The sequence below is a fragment of the Mesocricetus auratus genome, unplaced genomic scaffold (genome assembly GCF_017639785.1).
Source record: "Mesocricetus auratus isolate SY011 unplaced genomic scaffold, BCM_Maur_2.0 Super-Scaffold_100003, whole genome shotgun sequence".
In the NCBI taxonomy this organism is placed as follows: Eukaryota; Metazoa; Chordata; class Mammalia; order Rodentia; family Cricetidae; genus Mesocricetus; species Mesocricetus auratus.
In genome coordinates this window covers 77,373,678-77,391,460 of record NW_024429188.1, presented here as the reverse complement: position 1 = coordinate 77,391,460, position 17,783 = coordinate 77,373,678, and the positions used below count along the sequence as shown (strand labels likewise).

The window sequence follows — 17,783 nt, the reverse complement described above, 5'->3', positions numbered from 1 at the left end:
TAGAGGCTGTTCTTTCCCCAGACTATAGTTCCTGGAGCTCATCAGCCACATGTCTCTTTTGTATCCTCTAAACCTTTCAGCACAGCAAGTACATAGTGTGTGCTTAAGAAGCACCGTTGACGCACTGATTACTACGTCCTTAACTATTTTTCTTCCCTGGCAAATTTTCAGGAATGCCTATTATTCACAAGACTGTGGCGCCTTGGAAGCCAAAAGGAAGCAACCATCTGTTGGTATACATTTTCCCTTAGCTATGCGTTATACAGAGATTTCCTTTGGAAAAATAAACAAAGGATGCCTGATGAGCCAGGACAAAGAACTAAATATAGAGTTCAAGTGGCCAGAGTATCAAGGTCAAAGCATGCCCTTCCTTAGCCAGATTAAAGGAAAGCAATGGGCCTGCATTTACCTCTTTCCCGTGGCCTCCAGCCCCAAATGAAATGATTTCCAAGCACCTCTTTTGGGGGTTCTGGAAGCTGAGCCTCAAGTATAAGGTACAATTCAGCTAATACATCTATGGTGATCTTAACCTCTGCCTCTGTAATAATAGGAAGACTCCGACTTTGTTTACTTTCTGAGAATAGGGAACAGAGAAAAACCAGGATGGGGAGGCATTTATGAAAAGTCAATCTATGACAAAAACAGTCTCAAACAATAAGGAAGGGGAACAGGTTTGGCAGGAATATAACCTATTCCTCTTCTTGCCAAAGTGTTGTGTTGTAGCTGGCATCCTCCACCACCGCCCAATGTGCAGTGCTTGATACACTGTGATTATAGAAGTCATTCTCTACAGACAAATCTAGATGAGATAAAATGGGGGATCCAGACACCATTCATTGTCTGGCTCTCATAATTAGCATTATCCTACTATTTGTTTTACTGTACAAAGTACTTACAAGTATGTCTGAAATCTCAAGTCCCTTCTTTAACAGCAATGGGGCTTGTCCTGAAGCCTTTTGGACATATAGGCTCTGTGTTGAATGAGTATAATAGTTAGTCTGGATGAACCCTATAATTAAAGGGGATGGCACGGGCATATCTCTAAGCTTTCAGAAGGGATGATGTCATAAAGAACAACCATGGACTTTCATAAACCATCCTGTCCATGATAGGCTCTTAAAAATATGAATACTTTGAGTATTTTATACAATGTATTTTAATCACATTCACCTGAAAACCCTTTGCCCTTAACTTCTGTCAGATTCCCTTTCACCTCCTTACCACTCCTCCCAACTTCATTCAGGACAGAACCCTAAACGGAACAAACTATACCTTATTAACTCCTACAATAGAGAAGTACGTTCAACACTATTGTATTGTCTCACTGTTCTTTGTTGGTTCCCAGTTAGTGTTTTTATTCCATTATCTATAGACCCTGTACAAGTGTAACCACATCAGAGTGGATTTTTGTAGTGTGTAAGCCATTCTGTGTGTAGATAGTATGCCTAAGCTCTTTTCCTTTACCTAGCATGATGCCACGTACATAAAAAGCTGATCTTTTGTGTAGCCAGAAAAGACAGTAGCTCGCATAATGGTATTTAACAAGCATCCCTAAGGGTACTATTTAAATAGCTGCTTTACTGGATCACCATGGGATTCCCTCTTACTTTACTTATACATGGTACTGCTGGCACTACTTCCTTAAGGCACAGGTTAACTTCTGAATGCTAACTTCAGAAAGCCACTTTCAAACTGTCATTTCTTGGGCTATGATATTGCTCCATGATATAACACTTGCCTAGCATTTGTCCCAGCACCCAGAGAAAGAAAAATCACCTGTTATCCAAAGGCCAGGGTGCATCCTCTCCTACTAACACAATGATGGGTTATTTTATGAGGCCTGCTGCTACCACTTCAAAGGAACAGAACAAACATTAAGAAGAACTGGTTCCCAGAAAGGCCTGTGAAAGGTTGGAAGAGTGCTGTGCTTAGGTGAGGCTGACCAGGAAGATAAATTTCCCAGGGATCAGGAAGAGATTTTAGAGAGATTCTAACACATAAGAGCAATGGGATGAAGTGCAGCTTTGCTTTCTTCACTGTTGCCTTCTCTATACTTAATAGTCCTTTGATTAGAATGAATACAAGGATGCTTCACTGTTGCCTTCTCTATACTTAATAGTCCTTTGATTAGAATGAATACAAGGATGGTTTTATTTCCCACCAGATTTATTCACTATTACCTATTACTCCCCTGTTAATCATGTAAATTCTAAGCTGAGGCATCCCTTATCCAATTTTCTGCTTAGAATACTCCCTTGTCCCTTTGACACTCTAGGCTCCTTACACTATAATCTGACAGCATAATCAGAAGCTTTGATAAAACAGAGCACAGAGGGGTTTTGATTGGTTGAAAACCAGTCAAAATTAATAACTTTCTGCTTTGTTTCTTCCTTCTTGGAAAGGATGAGACAGTAGAGAAAAAGGACAAAATAAAGGAAGTAATCATTGACAGAGCCATGACTCGTGAAATCTGGAAAGGCAGTGAGAAGCACAGTGTCGGTTCCACTTCAGGTTTTACAGCTAAGGACACTGAAGCAGAGGTCTTCACCTACTTAACCCCCATGTAACCAGTTAGTTCATTGAGAGGCAAGTCAGGAATCCAGTTTTCCAACACTCCAATGCGCCTTCTTTTCTCTACACCCACAGCATCCCATTCTACCATTTCACATGAGTTTAACCAGTAAACCATGTACTCTGTATAGATCAGTGCCAAGCAGGGATTATATTACCAGCGTATGTTCATCATCTAAGTATGTTCACTATACTAGAAGAAACCAAAAACTTTAAGAAGACCAATCTGTTTGGGGATGTGGAATTACTTTTGCATAAGGATTCATTGCCTTAGGAGATATTCTTCAGTCTTAAAGAGGAACCCAGACCTGGGATCATGCTAAAATGATTTCATCATTTAAAACAAAACAAACTTGATCTCTTTCACTTATCTGTTATACAAGTAAGATTAAGAGTAAGAGTGGATTATAAAACTCTATATAGAATTAGGAAAAAATTACCCTATCATTGCCCATGAGATATCCTACATTTTATTGTTCTGTATTTAGATTTTAAGTATTGTTCTCAGTTATTTCATAAACCCACACAAAACAAAATGATACATGTAGAGTTTAACATATGCTTTTAAGAGAAAGAAGAATAACACCTTTTATTCTGTCTTGCCAAGGAGCACTGAACTCCCCCTCTAAGCTTATTTGTTTGTTTGTTCAAGACACGGTTTCTCTGTCAGGACACTCGCTCTGTAGACCAGGCTGGCCTTGAACTCACACAGATCCACCTGCCTCTACCTCCCAAATGCTGGGATTAAAGGCATGCGCCACCACTGCCCAGCCCTTCTAAACTCTTTTAATATTCGATGTCGGTAATATTTTTAAACCTTATAATTGTACAGCAGTTCATAATTCACAGACAATTTAATCATAGATATCATTTGTTGATTACAAAAAACTAAGTAGAGGAATCAAAAATAAGTGAAAAGATGATAAGTGAGGATATAGTTAGGACCAGGGCTATGGGATGAAGGGAACATAAGCTAGGACGGGAGGAAGCAATGATGATCAGAAAGAATGTTGCACTGAATGAATATCACTCTACCTAAGGATTCATGATTCCCAAATTGTCCAGTAATGACTTTATAAGTGATAACATTCATTTTGCTGAAGGATCACTTCCTTTATGATTCTCACACCATCTGCTGTTTGAAAAGGAGTTCCTCTTCATCTGTTGTTCTGCACAAACCATCACCATTACCTAATTTTAAAAATCATCCATATCTGTGGCATGAGATTGTCTACACTACCATTCAGTCCTTCACCCCAAATGGCTGAGCTACAGTCTGGCAAAATTGAAGTCTCTCCAAACACCATCCAATTCAGATCCAATGAAAGAATTGCAAATATTAGTGTTACATACCTCAACTTGCTGGCAGATCTGTATTAGCTTGGCCATTTGATTTTCTAGTTCACTGTTGCGTTTAACCAGGTTGGTGAGGTTCATCTCCAGAGTTTGCTGCCATCACAGAAGGTATGAAGCCAGCGGGAAACAGGAGCAAGAGGTGGGGGAGAACAATGAACAATGAACATGAGAACCAAGGTAATATAGAAATCAATCAGCCAAGACAGAGCTCTCTCCTGCTTTTTGGGGGGGTAGATGTTGGTCACAAAGGTGATACAGAGCCTCACTCTATATCCCGTTTTGACTTCACACTTACAGTGATCCCCCTGCCTCAGCCCCACAAATTCCTAGGATTGCAGATGTATGCCCTTCAATGGATATAGAACTAAGGGCCTCACACATGCTAAGCAAGTGCTGCACCACTATGCCATACACCAGCTCAGTAGATTCATATTTCACAAGTTTACCAAGTCTGCTGCAGACCAAGAATTGTAAATATGCCCTGACTGAGACTTTGGAGGCTAGTGCAGGAATTTACTGACATTAAGGCAACCTAAAGTTTCCATAGGTTTATATTATCTTTAACTTTTCAAACCATTTCATGGTCATCTCCTCTTGCTCTCAAAAAAAGTTCAGCAACGTAAGAGAAATAAGGTGGTAAGATCACCTTTTTATTCGTAAATAGACTAAGAAAACTATAATTTGTGTGTGTGTATGTGTGTGTGTGTATGGGAGGTGCACACTTGTAAGGTTATACATGTATGAAAGTGCATGTCCATGTGTATGTGCACGCTTGTGGAGACCACAAGCCAACTTTTAATTTTGTTCATCAGGAGCCATCTACCTTGCATTGTAAGAAAAGTCACTCATTTGCCTTGTGCTCACCAATCAGGCCAAGCTGGCTAACCAGTGAGCCCCGGAAACCTGCCTGCCTCTGACTCCCCAGCACTGGGATTGCAAGTTCACACCACCATGCCCAGCTTTTCTACATGGGTTCTGGGGATCAAACTCAAGTCTTCATGCTTGCACAGCAAGCAGGTTACCAACTGACTTGTTTCCCCAGCCCAATAATTTATTGAATGATTGCTTCTTACCAGACAATTTTGTATGTATCAGTAGTATTGCAATCTCACAAAGAAAGATATGCTAACATTTTAATGAGGAAGAAGTGAATGACAGAGTGAGGGTAAAACAAAAGCTAGGACTGAAACTTGGATTTCTAACTACGCCACAGTTTCCAATCACTATCCTGGAATGTTTGCGTATTTGTTTATAATATTATATACCTATCAGAAGGTCTATTCATGAAAAATGTAGTTTACCTTGAATGTGACATTTACCAAAATAAAACTTTGTATCTCAGTTTTCCTTTCTACAGACACAAGGTTCCAAACACAAAGCCTGATTCTATCTGGAAAATACTATTTACAATCACTTACTGGTACATAGCTCTTTTAGGTTCACATGAGAATCATTTTGCAGATATTTTGAACATAATATACAGTTGTATCAGTACCTAGCACTCCAACATATTTCCAGTTGAACAAATTATGCTCTCCTATTCCTGTGTGGAAAGTAAAACATTATGTGTCTCTATATTGATCATGAATATTCATTCTTCCCTATCTTCAAATTTTAGCTTTGATGGCTGCTTCCTCTCCAGATCTAGTCTCAGTATATACTACTACTCTCTTATCCAACATCTCAACACTCCATCAAATCTGCCCCAAATGCAATACCCCGACTTCCTGATCCTCATTCTGGTAGTATTCGTTCCCTGGGTCATATTCATTGTTTCAATGCTATCTCCATGGTTGCTATGATTTATAACTGTTCAAAGTTCATGCTATTGAAAGAGAGGACAGGAAGGACACTGAGGAGTAAAGGGATTTAGACAAAGAGAGGGGACTCATGCTCTTGGATCCTTTCCTGTCTAGGAAGTAGCTGTGGCTTCTTAATAACCTTGGCACTGTTTTTTAATGTGTCGCAAAGCACATGTTCATATAGATATATGTATAGCTAGGCTGGTTAATCTGATTGAGAACAAGTAAACAATGGAATTTTGAGAACCACCTTAACTTTCCCTTCATGTCAGATTGTGATGGCTGAAATGTGAACTATTCTCCATAGACTCAGGTATTTGAATACTTTGGCACTGTTTGGAGAGGTTATAGAAGGTGCAGCCTTGCTGGAAGAAGTATATTATTGGGGTGGGCTTTGAAAGTCCATAGCCTTGCCCCATTTCCAGTTCACTCTCTTTGGTTCTTGCTAACAGATGGAGTGATATCTCACCTTCCTACTCCTATGGCCATCCCTGCTGCTTACTGCCATGGTTCTCCACCATGCTGGACTCTTATGCCTCTGGAACTGTAAACCAGAAGAAACATTTTCTTCTATAAGTTGGTTTTGGCCTTGGTGTTTTATCATAGTAACAGAAAGTCACTCGCACACAGCTCTTTCTTGGTTTTCTTAGCTTTAGTTCCATGGAAGTGACCCATGGCACCTTTGCCTTATTTCTTTCCTTTCTTGAGAACTCTCCCTCAGCTTTCTTTAAGTCTGCTACCATCTAAATCTGTGTTCTCAAGAGAAAGGAATGGGAGTAGGGACAGCAATCATTGAATTAGGCATAATCACTAAACTAAATAGATGTCAAAGAGAAAAAAAAAAGAAATGACAGCTCAGAGATTTGCCACAACAAAAACATACTGAGCATCTACTCTGCTTGGGGTGCAGCAATGAATCTTGAAGGATAAGCGGGAATTTAACAGACAGAGATGGTTGAAAGCTAGGTGTTTCAGGCTCGAGGAATAAGATGAGCAAAAATTAAAATAAAGCAGCCAGGAGTGGTGGCATACACCTGTAGTTCCAGTTACTCAGATAGCTGGGGCAGGAAAACAACTTGAGCCTATGAACAACATTGTAAGACTCCTATTCTCAATAAAAAAGTAAATATTGTTCATATTCAGGGATCAATAAACAGTTTGGTTTGATTAGAACACAGGGTACAAGGATGAAAATGGAGATCAAAGCCCTGTTTTGCTGGGCATGGTTGTACACACCATTAGTCCAAGCACTTGGGAAACAAAGACATGCAGATGTCTGTGTGTTCCAGGCTAGTCAGGGCTGTAGGGCAAGTTCCAGGCCAACCAATGCCACATAATGGGAACCCATCTAGAGTGGGGGGGAGTCCTGTTTTGAGGGTCTTGATTATACAAATGGGTTTGTATCTATTTGTTTTAGTACTGGGGTTTACCACTGGCTGTTGAATAAGGAAATGACATAATCATGGTTACATTTAGGATATTAACCTCGCAGCAATATGGAGAACAGAGCAAAACAGGAAAGCCTGGGAGGCAGGGACACTGCTTGTGAAGATACTGCAATATTCAAGACAGTTGCAAATGCAGGTCTGGGCCAAGCTCGGAGGACAATCAGGAGAAACATGTTTCAGGAAAAGATTCATCACTGTCAAATATGCAAAGACCAAGAGAAATGTGAGAATTTATTTTTAAAGGTGGAGGGGGATGGGCTAGATTGGGTCAAAAGTAACCTTTGTAAGAGGAGTTTTAGTGGGGCTTTGGAAGTAGATCTAAAGCATATGAGGTTGGAGTATATCAGAATGCTGCAAGCCTAGACTCCTCTCCAAAAGTTTAACCATAAAGTGAATAGAATAGATCTCAACTTGATCAAAGGGTCTCGAGTAAATTAGAGAGAGGAAATTACTAATGGAGCCATGGAACCAATCAGTCAAAAATTTCCTCTCAAAGAGTAGTCCACATTCCCAGATCAATGAATATCCCATGTATTAAACATCATTATATTATCTATTTGATAAATAGCCTGCTGATTGATAAACCCAGAGAAGAAAAAATATTTAAAATTCTGTGTTTCCCACCACAATGTGTGTTTCCATTCAGGCATGTGATTCCACTGGGAGAATGTTTTTTTTAACAAGTACATGAGACCTGTTGTAACACTGGTCTTGAAATTGATATATCATAAATAATTCATACTACAGAGCAGGATTAAGATCCCTGCTGTGCGTTCTTCGTTTATGGCCCTGAACTGAGAGTCGTGGCTTGTATAAAGCTACGGAAAACAAAAATTAGGGCTGAACACATAATTTCAGGTCTGGTTAGATTACAGGCCTTGAGTTACCATCACAAAATTATGGCAAATGGTTAGTTTGCTCTGGCCCCCTAGCAATTTGCAGAATGCCAGTCCATTTGAACAACACAGTTGTAGAACTGACAAGATGACTCTAATTTCAACCTTGCTTCATTAATATGAAAAATGCTTTGAGAAATAAATCTCTGGCTAATGAAAACACCATCTGTTGATGGCTTTCTGCCACTGTTTTCTTACATTTTGAGACGTAATTTGGGGGAAAACACTGAACATTTACTTACTTCCTATTCATTTGTAAGGAATTAAAAGCCTCCTTTCAAATTGGAATCGATCCTCAATAATGAACATATGGGAGGGTGAGTAGTATATGCCCAGTACTCTCAAATCCTTTAGAACAAAATTTCTGGGCCCCTCTAGGTTGGAATGACTTGGATTGATTTGGCCATGTAATGATCTTGTCTATACCATGTCTGAGTAAACAAAGTTGATTTGTGTGTGTGTTTGTGTGTGCACTCCCACAAAATCTTTTCATGTCAAAATAAACATGCCTCTTTGTTATTTTAAGTCAGTTTTGAAGAATCACTTTGTTTTGTTCCTTTCTGTGTATTCCGTTTATTGACTGGGTTAGGTTCCCTCTGTCCAGGCCCAGTAAGTATAACTTTCTCAAAACAGTTGAACCATGACAGCAGGAGAGCCAAAGTGGCAGGGGAGATTGGAATGGCGATATCTGCTGGGAGGAAACAGGACAGGAGGTTGGCAGAGAGAGCAGGATGAAGTTCCCATTTCCTGCTGCAGGAGGTTACCTCTGAGTTTTTCTGCATTTCCCTTTTGGGAGGGTGAGAAGCCATTTTAGCTTATGAAGGTCTGAGCCCCTGTTCACCTTCCAATGACTACATTCTAGCTCTCACAAAACTGTGTCTAAACAGCACAAGAAGACGGGAAGATTTGGCTGCCTTCCATAATTGAGATTGTAAGAGGCCTGTGTTAGCTAAATTGACAGTCTACAATGATTCCATTTGCACCCTAATTCTATTTCATTTGTGTTGCATAGACTTGGCCTCTTTGTGCTCTGTAGTTCTTTTTCCTAAAGACCATGATTTTCTATCCAGGAAGCCAGGCTCAGACCACTCTTCTTTCAGACAGCATCCCATTTTTCAAAATGCCCTCTCTGACTTACCTAAATAATTTCTACTTTTTAAAAAATTCTCACAACCTTAGACACGGGTTACTGAAAGCAACATTCTTCTTTCTTATTTGATCTCTAAAGAAATTTAGCCATGCATTTTTTTAAAAACCAGCTCTTCATTAAAGGGCCCTACTCTCTATTTGCCATGCTCCATTCCATGGAGGCTTATATAATCACACACATATGAACCCTTATACACACTGACCTGGTAAACAGTCTTAAGACCTGGAAAGGGGTCCAGATTTTCTGTTTGTTCTATTGAGACATCTTGGTTTTTTTGTTTTTTGGGTTTTTTTTTGGTTTTTACGAGACAGGGTTTCTCTGTATTGTTTTGGAGGCTGTCGGTCCATCCCGGCCTCAAACTCACAGAGATCCGCCTGCCTCTGCCTCCCGAGTGCTGGGATTAAAGGCGTGCGCCACCACCGCCCGGCTCTGTTTGTTCTATTAAGACATCTTGTATCGCCATCAAAGTCCTGTATTCTATCTAGCTTTCCAAAATATAGAGGGAGAATATTGTCTAAACGTAGGCAACATTAAAACTTCGGGGTTTTGATATGGGAATTGAACTTTGGGGCAGGAGGTTGGAACAAATAAGAAAGAAAAAAATCAACCCCAAAGTTAAGCTTTTTAATGAAGACAACTTCCATAGATCCCCACATCCTGTAACTCAATTGTGGAAAACAAGAGAAGTGTGGGAATAGAGAAGATCATGGTAGAAATTAGAAAACATGGGGTAGATGAACAAAGACCAGACAAAAATCATCATCATCCAAGGTCTAGGGATATAACTCAGTGGTACTGCACTTGCTTAACACGTATAAGGCCCTATGTTCAAACTTCAGTGTGGTGGGAGAAAGCCAATTGACAAAATAGTCCGTAATCACAGCATTCAAGAGGCTGAGGCAGGAAGATCATTCATGAGTTCCAGCCAGTAGAGTGAGAATCTGTCTACACAAACAAAACAAATATCCGAGTCAGTGCTACGATGCCCATTCTTCAACATCCTTTTTCCTTTTTGCATCCTATCCACATGTGAACATTACGTGCTCTTCTGAAAACCAGAAGCCAGAATCTTAATGTTTTTTCTGGTCATGTTCTACCTTCTTCCTCCCCACACCGAAGTGTGTCTTAGGAATACTTTGCTTTTGCTTCAGTCTGTCACTTTATGTATCAATTACATATGGCCTTTCCACAACAGAACACACCATCTGGTCGACAAACTGAAGCCCACACTCTTATGCCAGAGTTTATTCTTTCCCCCAACATTTATTTGCTGTTGTATAGACACAAGCTATGTCCTACAATAAGATGTAGATGATGTACTAGTTGTGTATCACACAGGCCAACTCTAAAGTTTATTAGAAAATAGCCAGACTCTCAAGCCAGGTGAAATACGCTGTCACCACCTCCCCCACTTTTGTTCAGATGTCTCTACAGACATTGAGCACAGACCCACACCACCACTTCTGTCATAACCAAGAATGTTACTCAAACCATTCTGTATGCTTCCATTCCTCTTTGGATACATACCATAGTTAAATAGCTTAAATAGGTACATTTTACTTAGACCTTCTTTAAAAATCTAAGTATAGCACTTATTTTGATAACACTCACCATAGTGACTAGAAGCCAACTGTACTCTCCTAGAAGCTTCAGGACCCCATTCTGCTTGCACTGCCCCTCCTCACTGCCAGTCTTTTGGCTGCAATCTTTTCTTTCTCTTTCATCTGTTCTTCCTTCATATATAATTTCTGACCATGAGTGTACTGAGAGCCAATCCTTGACAGGCCCCCTCAGCTTGCTTTTCCATGACTGTACCTCCATTCTAAAGCCAGCTAAATCTACTCCTCTAGCCATGATTTCTCAGCCACTGGAAAAAACTGAATTTCAACTCCTTCAAGAATCTTTGCACTCTCAAGTCTTATAACATTCCATGAGTTTCACCTGCCAGATGTTTGAACACATTCTGTTCTCTTAACCAGAACATCCTCATTCCCTGACTTTGCCCCCACTCCCTAATAAGAAGGTCCAAAATCTCACCTATTGTCCCTCCAAGACTCCCATAACTTCTCATGCTTGCACTTTCTGATAACCGTGACCTTAATTGTCTGTCCTCATTCCACCAGTGTCCGAGAATAATCTATGCTTAATGAATGAATAGCGAATAACCCGTAATTACAAGCTGCCATTTACTTACTTTATTTTTGTCTTCATACCTCATTTTTAAGACTCAAACACCTTTCTGTAACCCTAAAACCACTGCATTCATTCATCAAGCCCTAGCAGTTCTTTCCTCATGGAGTCTCTCCAGTTTGACCTTTCTTTGGTCACAAATCCATCTCCAGTTCTCAGCTCTGACCCTGATGACATCTTTTCCCTGACCTAACTCTGGACTTCAGAGAATCCTGTGTAATTTTCTATCATGTTACCAATCAAACCGAATTGGATTTTTCAATTGTTGTGTCTGTCTTCCCTACTAAGCTCAAAGCCACACTGTAGCAAAGACTGTGCCTTATTTCTTGTAATTCCTGCTCCTGACACAATCTCCAAAATGTTCAATAAACAAAGTGTTCATTAATTGTCCCTTAAGTGAATAAGGGGTTCTCTAGCCCAAATCCCTGATATTACAGTTTGTTAATGGTTCTTCTATCTCCAGGTGAAACAAAGAACAAAGACATGGTCTCATTACATCAAAGGTTGGTGTACTTAAGAGATGTTACCCTATTTTCATCTTCAAACATCATTCTTTTAACTTCAATAATTCTTGTTTCCTTAATTTCTCCTTATATAGTCTGTGGTTATGTAATAGGTTCCTGTGTCCAATAGGAATAGAAAAGATTCACATCAGAGTAATCTAAATCATCTATCATCTTTTGAAGTACTTTCAAAGTAGTGATTTAGCTCAGACACTGGTGACTACAAGACCTGGGACAAAACAATCTGAAAACAAAAAGGTGAGAACACAAATAATTGGAGTTTCTATTTGCTAAACTTGTTCTTAAACCAGAGAGACAACAGAAAATATCTTTCAGCATAGGGTCCCAAAAATACTACATGAGTGCAGAGCCAGAGAAATCTATGAAATCTTGGAAGAAAAAAGCAAGGATTCATATGAGCCTTAGAAAGCAGTTTTAGTAGAGATGAAATTAAAATATACTTACTCAGACTCATAATCCATTTATGGAATTATTCTAATTTTTTGTTTTGTTTTAGAATCATGTTCTGTTTTCTTATTTTTGAGACGTACGCCTTGCTATGTAGTCCTTACTGGTTCAGAGCTCACTATATAGATCAGGCAGACCTCAAATTTAACAGTGACCCTCCCACCTACTGTTTCCAAGTGCTGAGATTTCAGGCTTGTGCTAACATGTCCTTGCTTGTGTTTGTTTTTCTGTGTTTTTTTTTTGAGACACATACTCATGTAATCTACGGTGTACTCAAACTCACTAGGAGCCAAGAATGACCTTGAACTATTGATCCTCTTTCCTCTACCTCCCAAGTACTAAGATTGTAGGCATTCGACACCACACATGCTTCCCCATCATATGTATATGATATATACACATATGATGGGGGAGAAGTCTTGAACAGTTAAGAAACAACAGAGGCGCCATCTTTACAAGCAATAGTGACTTTATGATCTTGAGTTGAAGGCTGATGACAGGGTTAGTGGAAAAACCCCTTGACAGATACTAGCCTTCCCATTCATTGCAATCATTACCACACATCAGTGAGCACAAATTCCAACTCTTTTTTTCTTTAGGTTTGGTAGAAAATGCATTAAATTGAGTATTGTTTCTCTTGCTATATTAAGCTATTGTGATTCTAGACCAAAGTGATCAAGATATAGAAACAACCTTTTCTGCTATCATCATCTATGCTAACCCACTTCGAACTCTACTGAAGATTTTCTAATTGAGCATAGATGTCTGGCTCACTTATCAGTGACCCCTAGCCTTGGAATAGATTCTTTTGAGAATCTGCCTAAGGTGTCTACAGAAAGTCTGTCTTATACTCATTATCCCCACCTGCCCAACTTATCAGTAGATATCTGACATTCTCTCATCTTCATATAACTGTGACACATATTTACAGACACAATGATACAATGCCACAGAGCCATTCTCAATCACCAATTCATGCAAAAATGTACACACTCAAAGATGATGATGCATACATATTTATACAAATATACCCTCTTCCTAACCCAGGCTCTCATAAAGATATATATCTTCTCATGTTTATATTCATGCTCATATTGGTTCAGATATAATCAAATGATCACTGGTATATAGTTATGGGGCATCTGTCTTAGCCAATAGAAGTGGGTGCCAAGTGGGTGCACAGACAATTGACTAGGGAAAGGTGGTGGTGGAATGAGAATAGGTGAGAGGACAACAGGGTGACTGAGTAGGAAAAAGGATAGTAATCAAAGTGATGAGATTCTAGAATATCTTAGTTTTCAAACTTTTAACTCTTACTGTAGCTCTCCTTTGAACATTCTCCAAAACTTACATCTCCCATCTCTTTATCTGGGAATCTTTAGTTCTCATTCTCTCTCTCTCTCTCTCTCTCTCTCTCTCTCTCTCTCTCTCTCTCTCTCTCTCTCTCTCTCTCTTTGTGTGTATGTGTGTGTGTGTGTTTGTGTGTGTTTTACTTTCCCATGGAAAAATCTTACTCTAATTTCAGATAATATATAATTAATAATTATCTGTAGTGATGAATTAGAGGAAATGAAAGGAGAAAAAGAAAATGTGCTTGTTTATCCCTTTCAGGAAATTTTTCTATTCCCCCTGGTTGTCATCAGCTATATTTTTGGCAGGCTGTGGTCATGGAAATGTGACGACATCACTCTCAAAGGGAATTATAATAATCACATGTGATTGATACAGATGTCACCATAGGGTTAGGCAGTTGGAAAATCCAGTACTCAAAATGAATAGACATTAAGAGTAAGGACATGTCAGACTTTTGCTCACACTCTGGGCTTGAAAATTATCAGTAGTTCACAGAAGGCATTCTCAGACCTCCAAGGTACTCCTAATGGCAAGACTGGCTCACATCCACTAAGATGAAAACCAAATCAAGCTATGAGCACTAGTATACTTCCTACAAAATAATCATTATGCTGGGCATGGTGGCTCTTGCCTATAATCCTAGCCTAGCACCCAGGAATCAAATTCAGGAAGATTGTGAATTCAAGGTCAGCCTGTGTTACATAACAAAACCTTGTCTCAAAAAATAAAACACAAAATAGAATAAACAAGCAAAAACCCCATATCATTATGAATACATAACTTATTTGGATTTCTTTTTTTGCGGGGGAGGGGTTCAAGACAAGGTTTCTCTATGGCTTTGGAGCCTGTCCTGGAACTAGCTCTTGTAGACCAGACTGGTCCCAAACTCACAGAGATCCACCTGCCTCTGCCTCCTGAGTGCTGGGACTAAAGGCGTGCGCCACCACTGCCCAGCGTTCTTTGGATTTCTTAAGGAGATATTATGTACATGTGCCAGATGGACAAGAAACAAAGACTTTGGATCTGGCCTCAAGGGATTATGATGTCTCTGTAGTATGTTGCAACAGACTTGTGGCTTTGGCTTGAGCTCTAAAACACCATTAGAGTTCCTAAGGAGGCCAAGAGAAGAACCGGTGAAAGTAGTAAGAAAAAAGGGCTGGATGTTCAGTATGCAGTTAAGAAGCTCATCAGAGTAGATGAGGCTGGCAAATTTGAGAGTTGTAAGGGGAAAATGTAAATGAGCAGCAACTCATAAAAAGCAGATTTTAGACTATCAAGTTGAAGTCTATCAGCAAGGGAGAACCTCTGAAATTGACTTCTCTATATAACATTAGATAATATAATAATATCAGTCTTTTATAAGGGGACAAACTGTTATAAATGGAAATTCTGAAATGTGAAGCAGTTTTATAAAAATATAGCATATATCATGAACTGAGGTGTGTGTGACTATCAGGATCATGACTATTGTTTGAACTAATTAAACTACTGGTAGTCTAGAAAGGTTATGTGTCCTGACTCTAAACCCTATAGGCAGACTAAGCAAATAAGATCATAAAACATTATACAGGTACCCCCAATCCTCAATTCCATTTTGAGGACATGTTCAAAAAACAAGCTAGCTTCTGATTACTCTATACCCTATTGGTTGGCCTGCTTTTTGTTGAACAACATTACAGGTCAGGAATCCTAGTCAAGGAGGTTGTACATAAAAGGTACTTATAAAAGTCCAAAAGTGAAGCCCCAGAGTCAAAATTGAAAATAAACATTACATCAGTTATTGACCATAAGTCTAGTGTGTGCGTGTGCATGCGTCTGCATGTGCATGCGTGAGAGTGTGTGCGTGTGTGTGTGTGTGTGTGTGTGTGTGTGTGGCGAGTTAGTGTGTATGAGGGGTATAAACTACCATTCTTGCCCTTTTCTGACAGAACTTTCTGTTCCTCTCAGGACCAGGGGAATGTGCTTAGCTCATCTCCCACATAACCTTTGCCAGCCAGTTGACTTTCTCCATTCTCCTTAGGAAGGAACCAAGTGAATAATCATAAATGTTTTCTAATTTTAAATTAACACAAAGTATTGCATATGACATGAAAAGTCGGGTTTCGCCAGGCGTTGGTGGTGCACACCTTTAATCCCAGCACTCGGGAGGCAGAGGCAGAGGCAGGAGGATCTCCGTGAGTTCGAGACGAGCCTGGTCTACAGAGAGAGTTCCAGGACAGGCTCCAAAACGATACAGAGAAACCCTGTCTCAAAAAAAAAAAAACAACAAAAGTCAGGCTTCTTCTCTGTTTCATATGAAAAACTAATATCCTGTTCTACTTGGCACTAGATGGAGTGAATTCTTCAAGCCCCCCACGTGCCCGTTTCTCCCTCTCTGCCTCTCCCCCCACCTTTCCTTCCTCTCTCAGACCCTCTCTTCTACACACACACACACACACACACACACACACACACGCACACACGCACCCAGAGAACCTCTTTCTCCTTTCCAAAGTCCTAGATGGTCCAGACAGCATAACAAACCACACACTTGGGAATGATTCAGATGTCTCCACTCTCTATCCAAAAATGAGCAAAAATAGTTTCCACTTAATTTATAAACAGACTTTTCTGCACATTTCCTAAAAAATTAAAGGGAAACTGTAAAAAAATATAGCTACTCGTTCTCCAAAAATTACTGATTAGTCACAGGCTAAGGCATCTTTTTATAAAATACACTTGTGTTTCTCCAACCCTGGAGACAGGGACTATAGCTACATGTTGCCAAATGCCTGATCAGTGACCCCATGTTTTCAGCTATTTTCAAGTTGCCAGCGTTCTGTAGACACAGGCTGGCTCTACTCAGTCTCTTTGTTATCTCAGCAGTACATATGGATGCTGGTATTTCTGTCTGGAATATTTTTCAAGGCCGAGGCCTCATTATGATCCTAACACCTGAAAATATTTGGCAGTGATTTCTCCATCCTCCCCATATCCCCCACTCTTCTCACAACCCACCCCATCTTTTGCCATTGTGAAGCTGAATGTTATGTAATTATATCCTTTTCCTGATTGTGTTAACTGTGTATCATGACCTACGGAATGTGTAGTTGTTGGAGCATAGAGCTAAGTTTTAAGTCACATTTCAGAGGCAGAAACAACAGTGTAACAGCAGACAAGGGGAAGGCGGATGTAGCTGACTCTGCCTGGAGACTGGTTTTCAGTTCCAGCTCAATTGCTAAATAGCTCTGCTGACATTAACCAAATAAATTTGTGTAACAGAGTCTTGGTTTATGAAATTTCAAAATTTATGGCTTTGACTAGACCAAGAACATGGCCTAACAATTTGTTGACTCTAAGAAGTTAAGCCAATAGCATTCCCCTCTGCAGTTCTAAGAAAGAAAGTTTCACCAGCTGAAATAAAAAGATTGACATTGAATTTTATACACATTAGATATACACTTGCTCTTAACCAAAAAGCTGAGGAGAGGTTATGTATTGGAAACAAATAATTATCAAAAGAGACACAAGCCAATATTTAGAGTAAGGAACTCTAAATATTGTATGCAGTAAATTACAGACAAGAAAGTGTATCCTATTCTGAGAACTGTTACCCTTACACTTATTTTAATGTAAAATTGGATAATAAATTTACCAGACTATGACAGAAGGACAACTTCCATTTCCTTCTTGCCCTCCTTGCATGTAATCTGGACCTCTCTTCTAGCTTGGCTTATGTATAGAGGTTCTATTTGAGGGTGCTGATCTTACTATCCATTTAAACATTTCATTTTTTGTTAAATTTCCTTTTATTTTATAATGAACACATTGTAATTAAATGTGTGATAATATAATATTCATTGAAGAAATAAAAATTGTTTGAAGTTATAGAGCAATGTGGGCAATTACACATTTAATTTTTATAAAACAATATCTAATGTACCCAAAAGTTTTTAGTCCTCTGGAAGTCCTTAGACATTACCAAATTTAAACTTTTTTTAATTGAAAATAATTTTTCCATACAATATATTCCAACCATGGAAAAATATGGAATGCTTCACATCACT

General features: G+C 39.4%; 1 protein-coding gene across 3 annotated transcripts in view; it reads right to left on the bottom strand.

Moving 5' to 3' along the window:
- The window catches only part of Mid2 (midline 2), a 96,834-nt gene that overhangs the window by 61,942 nt on the left and 17,109 nt on the right, over positions 1-17,783 (bottom strand). For all 3 annotated transcript variants that reach the window (XM_040744475.1, XM_040744472.1, XM_040744473.1), the window contains exon 3: positions 3,925-4,020. In XM_040744475.1, the coding sequence (XP_040600409.1) occupies positions 3,925-4,020 (96 nt within the window). The remainder of the gene's footprint in view (positions 1-3,924; positions 4,021-17,783) is intronic.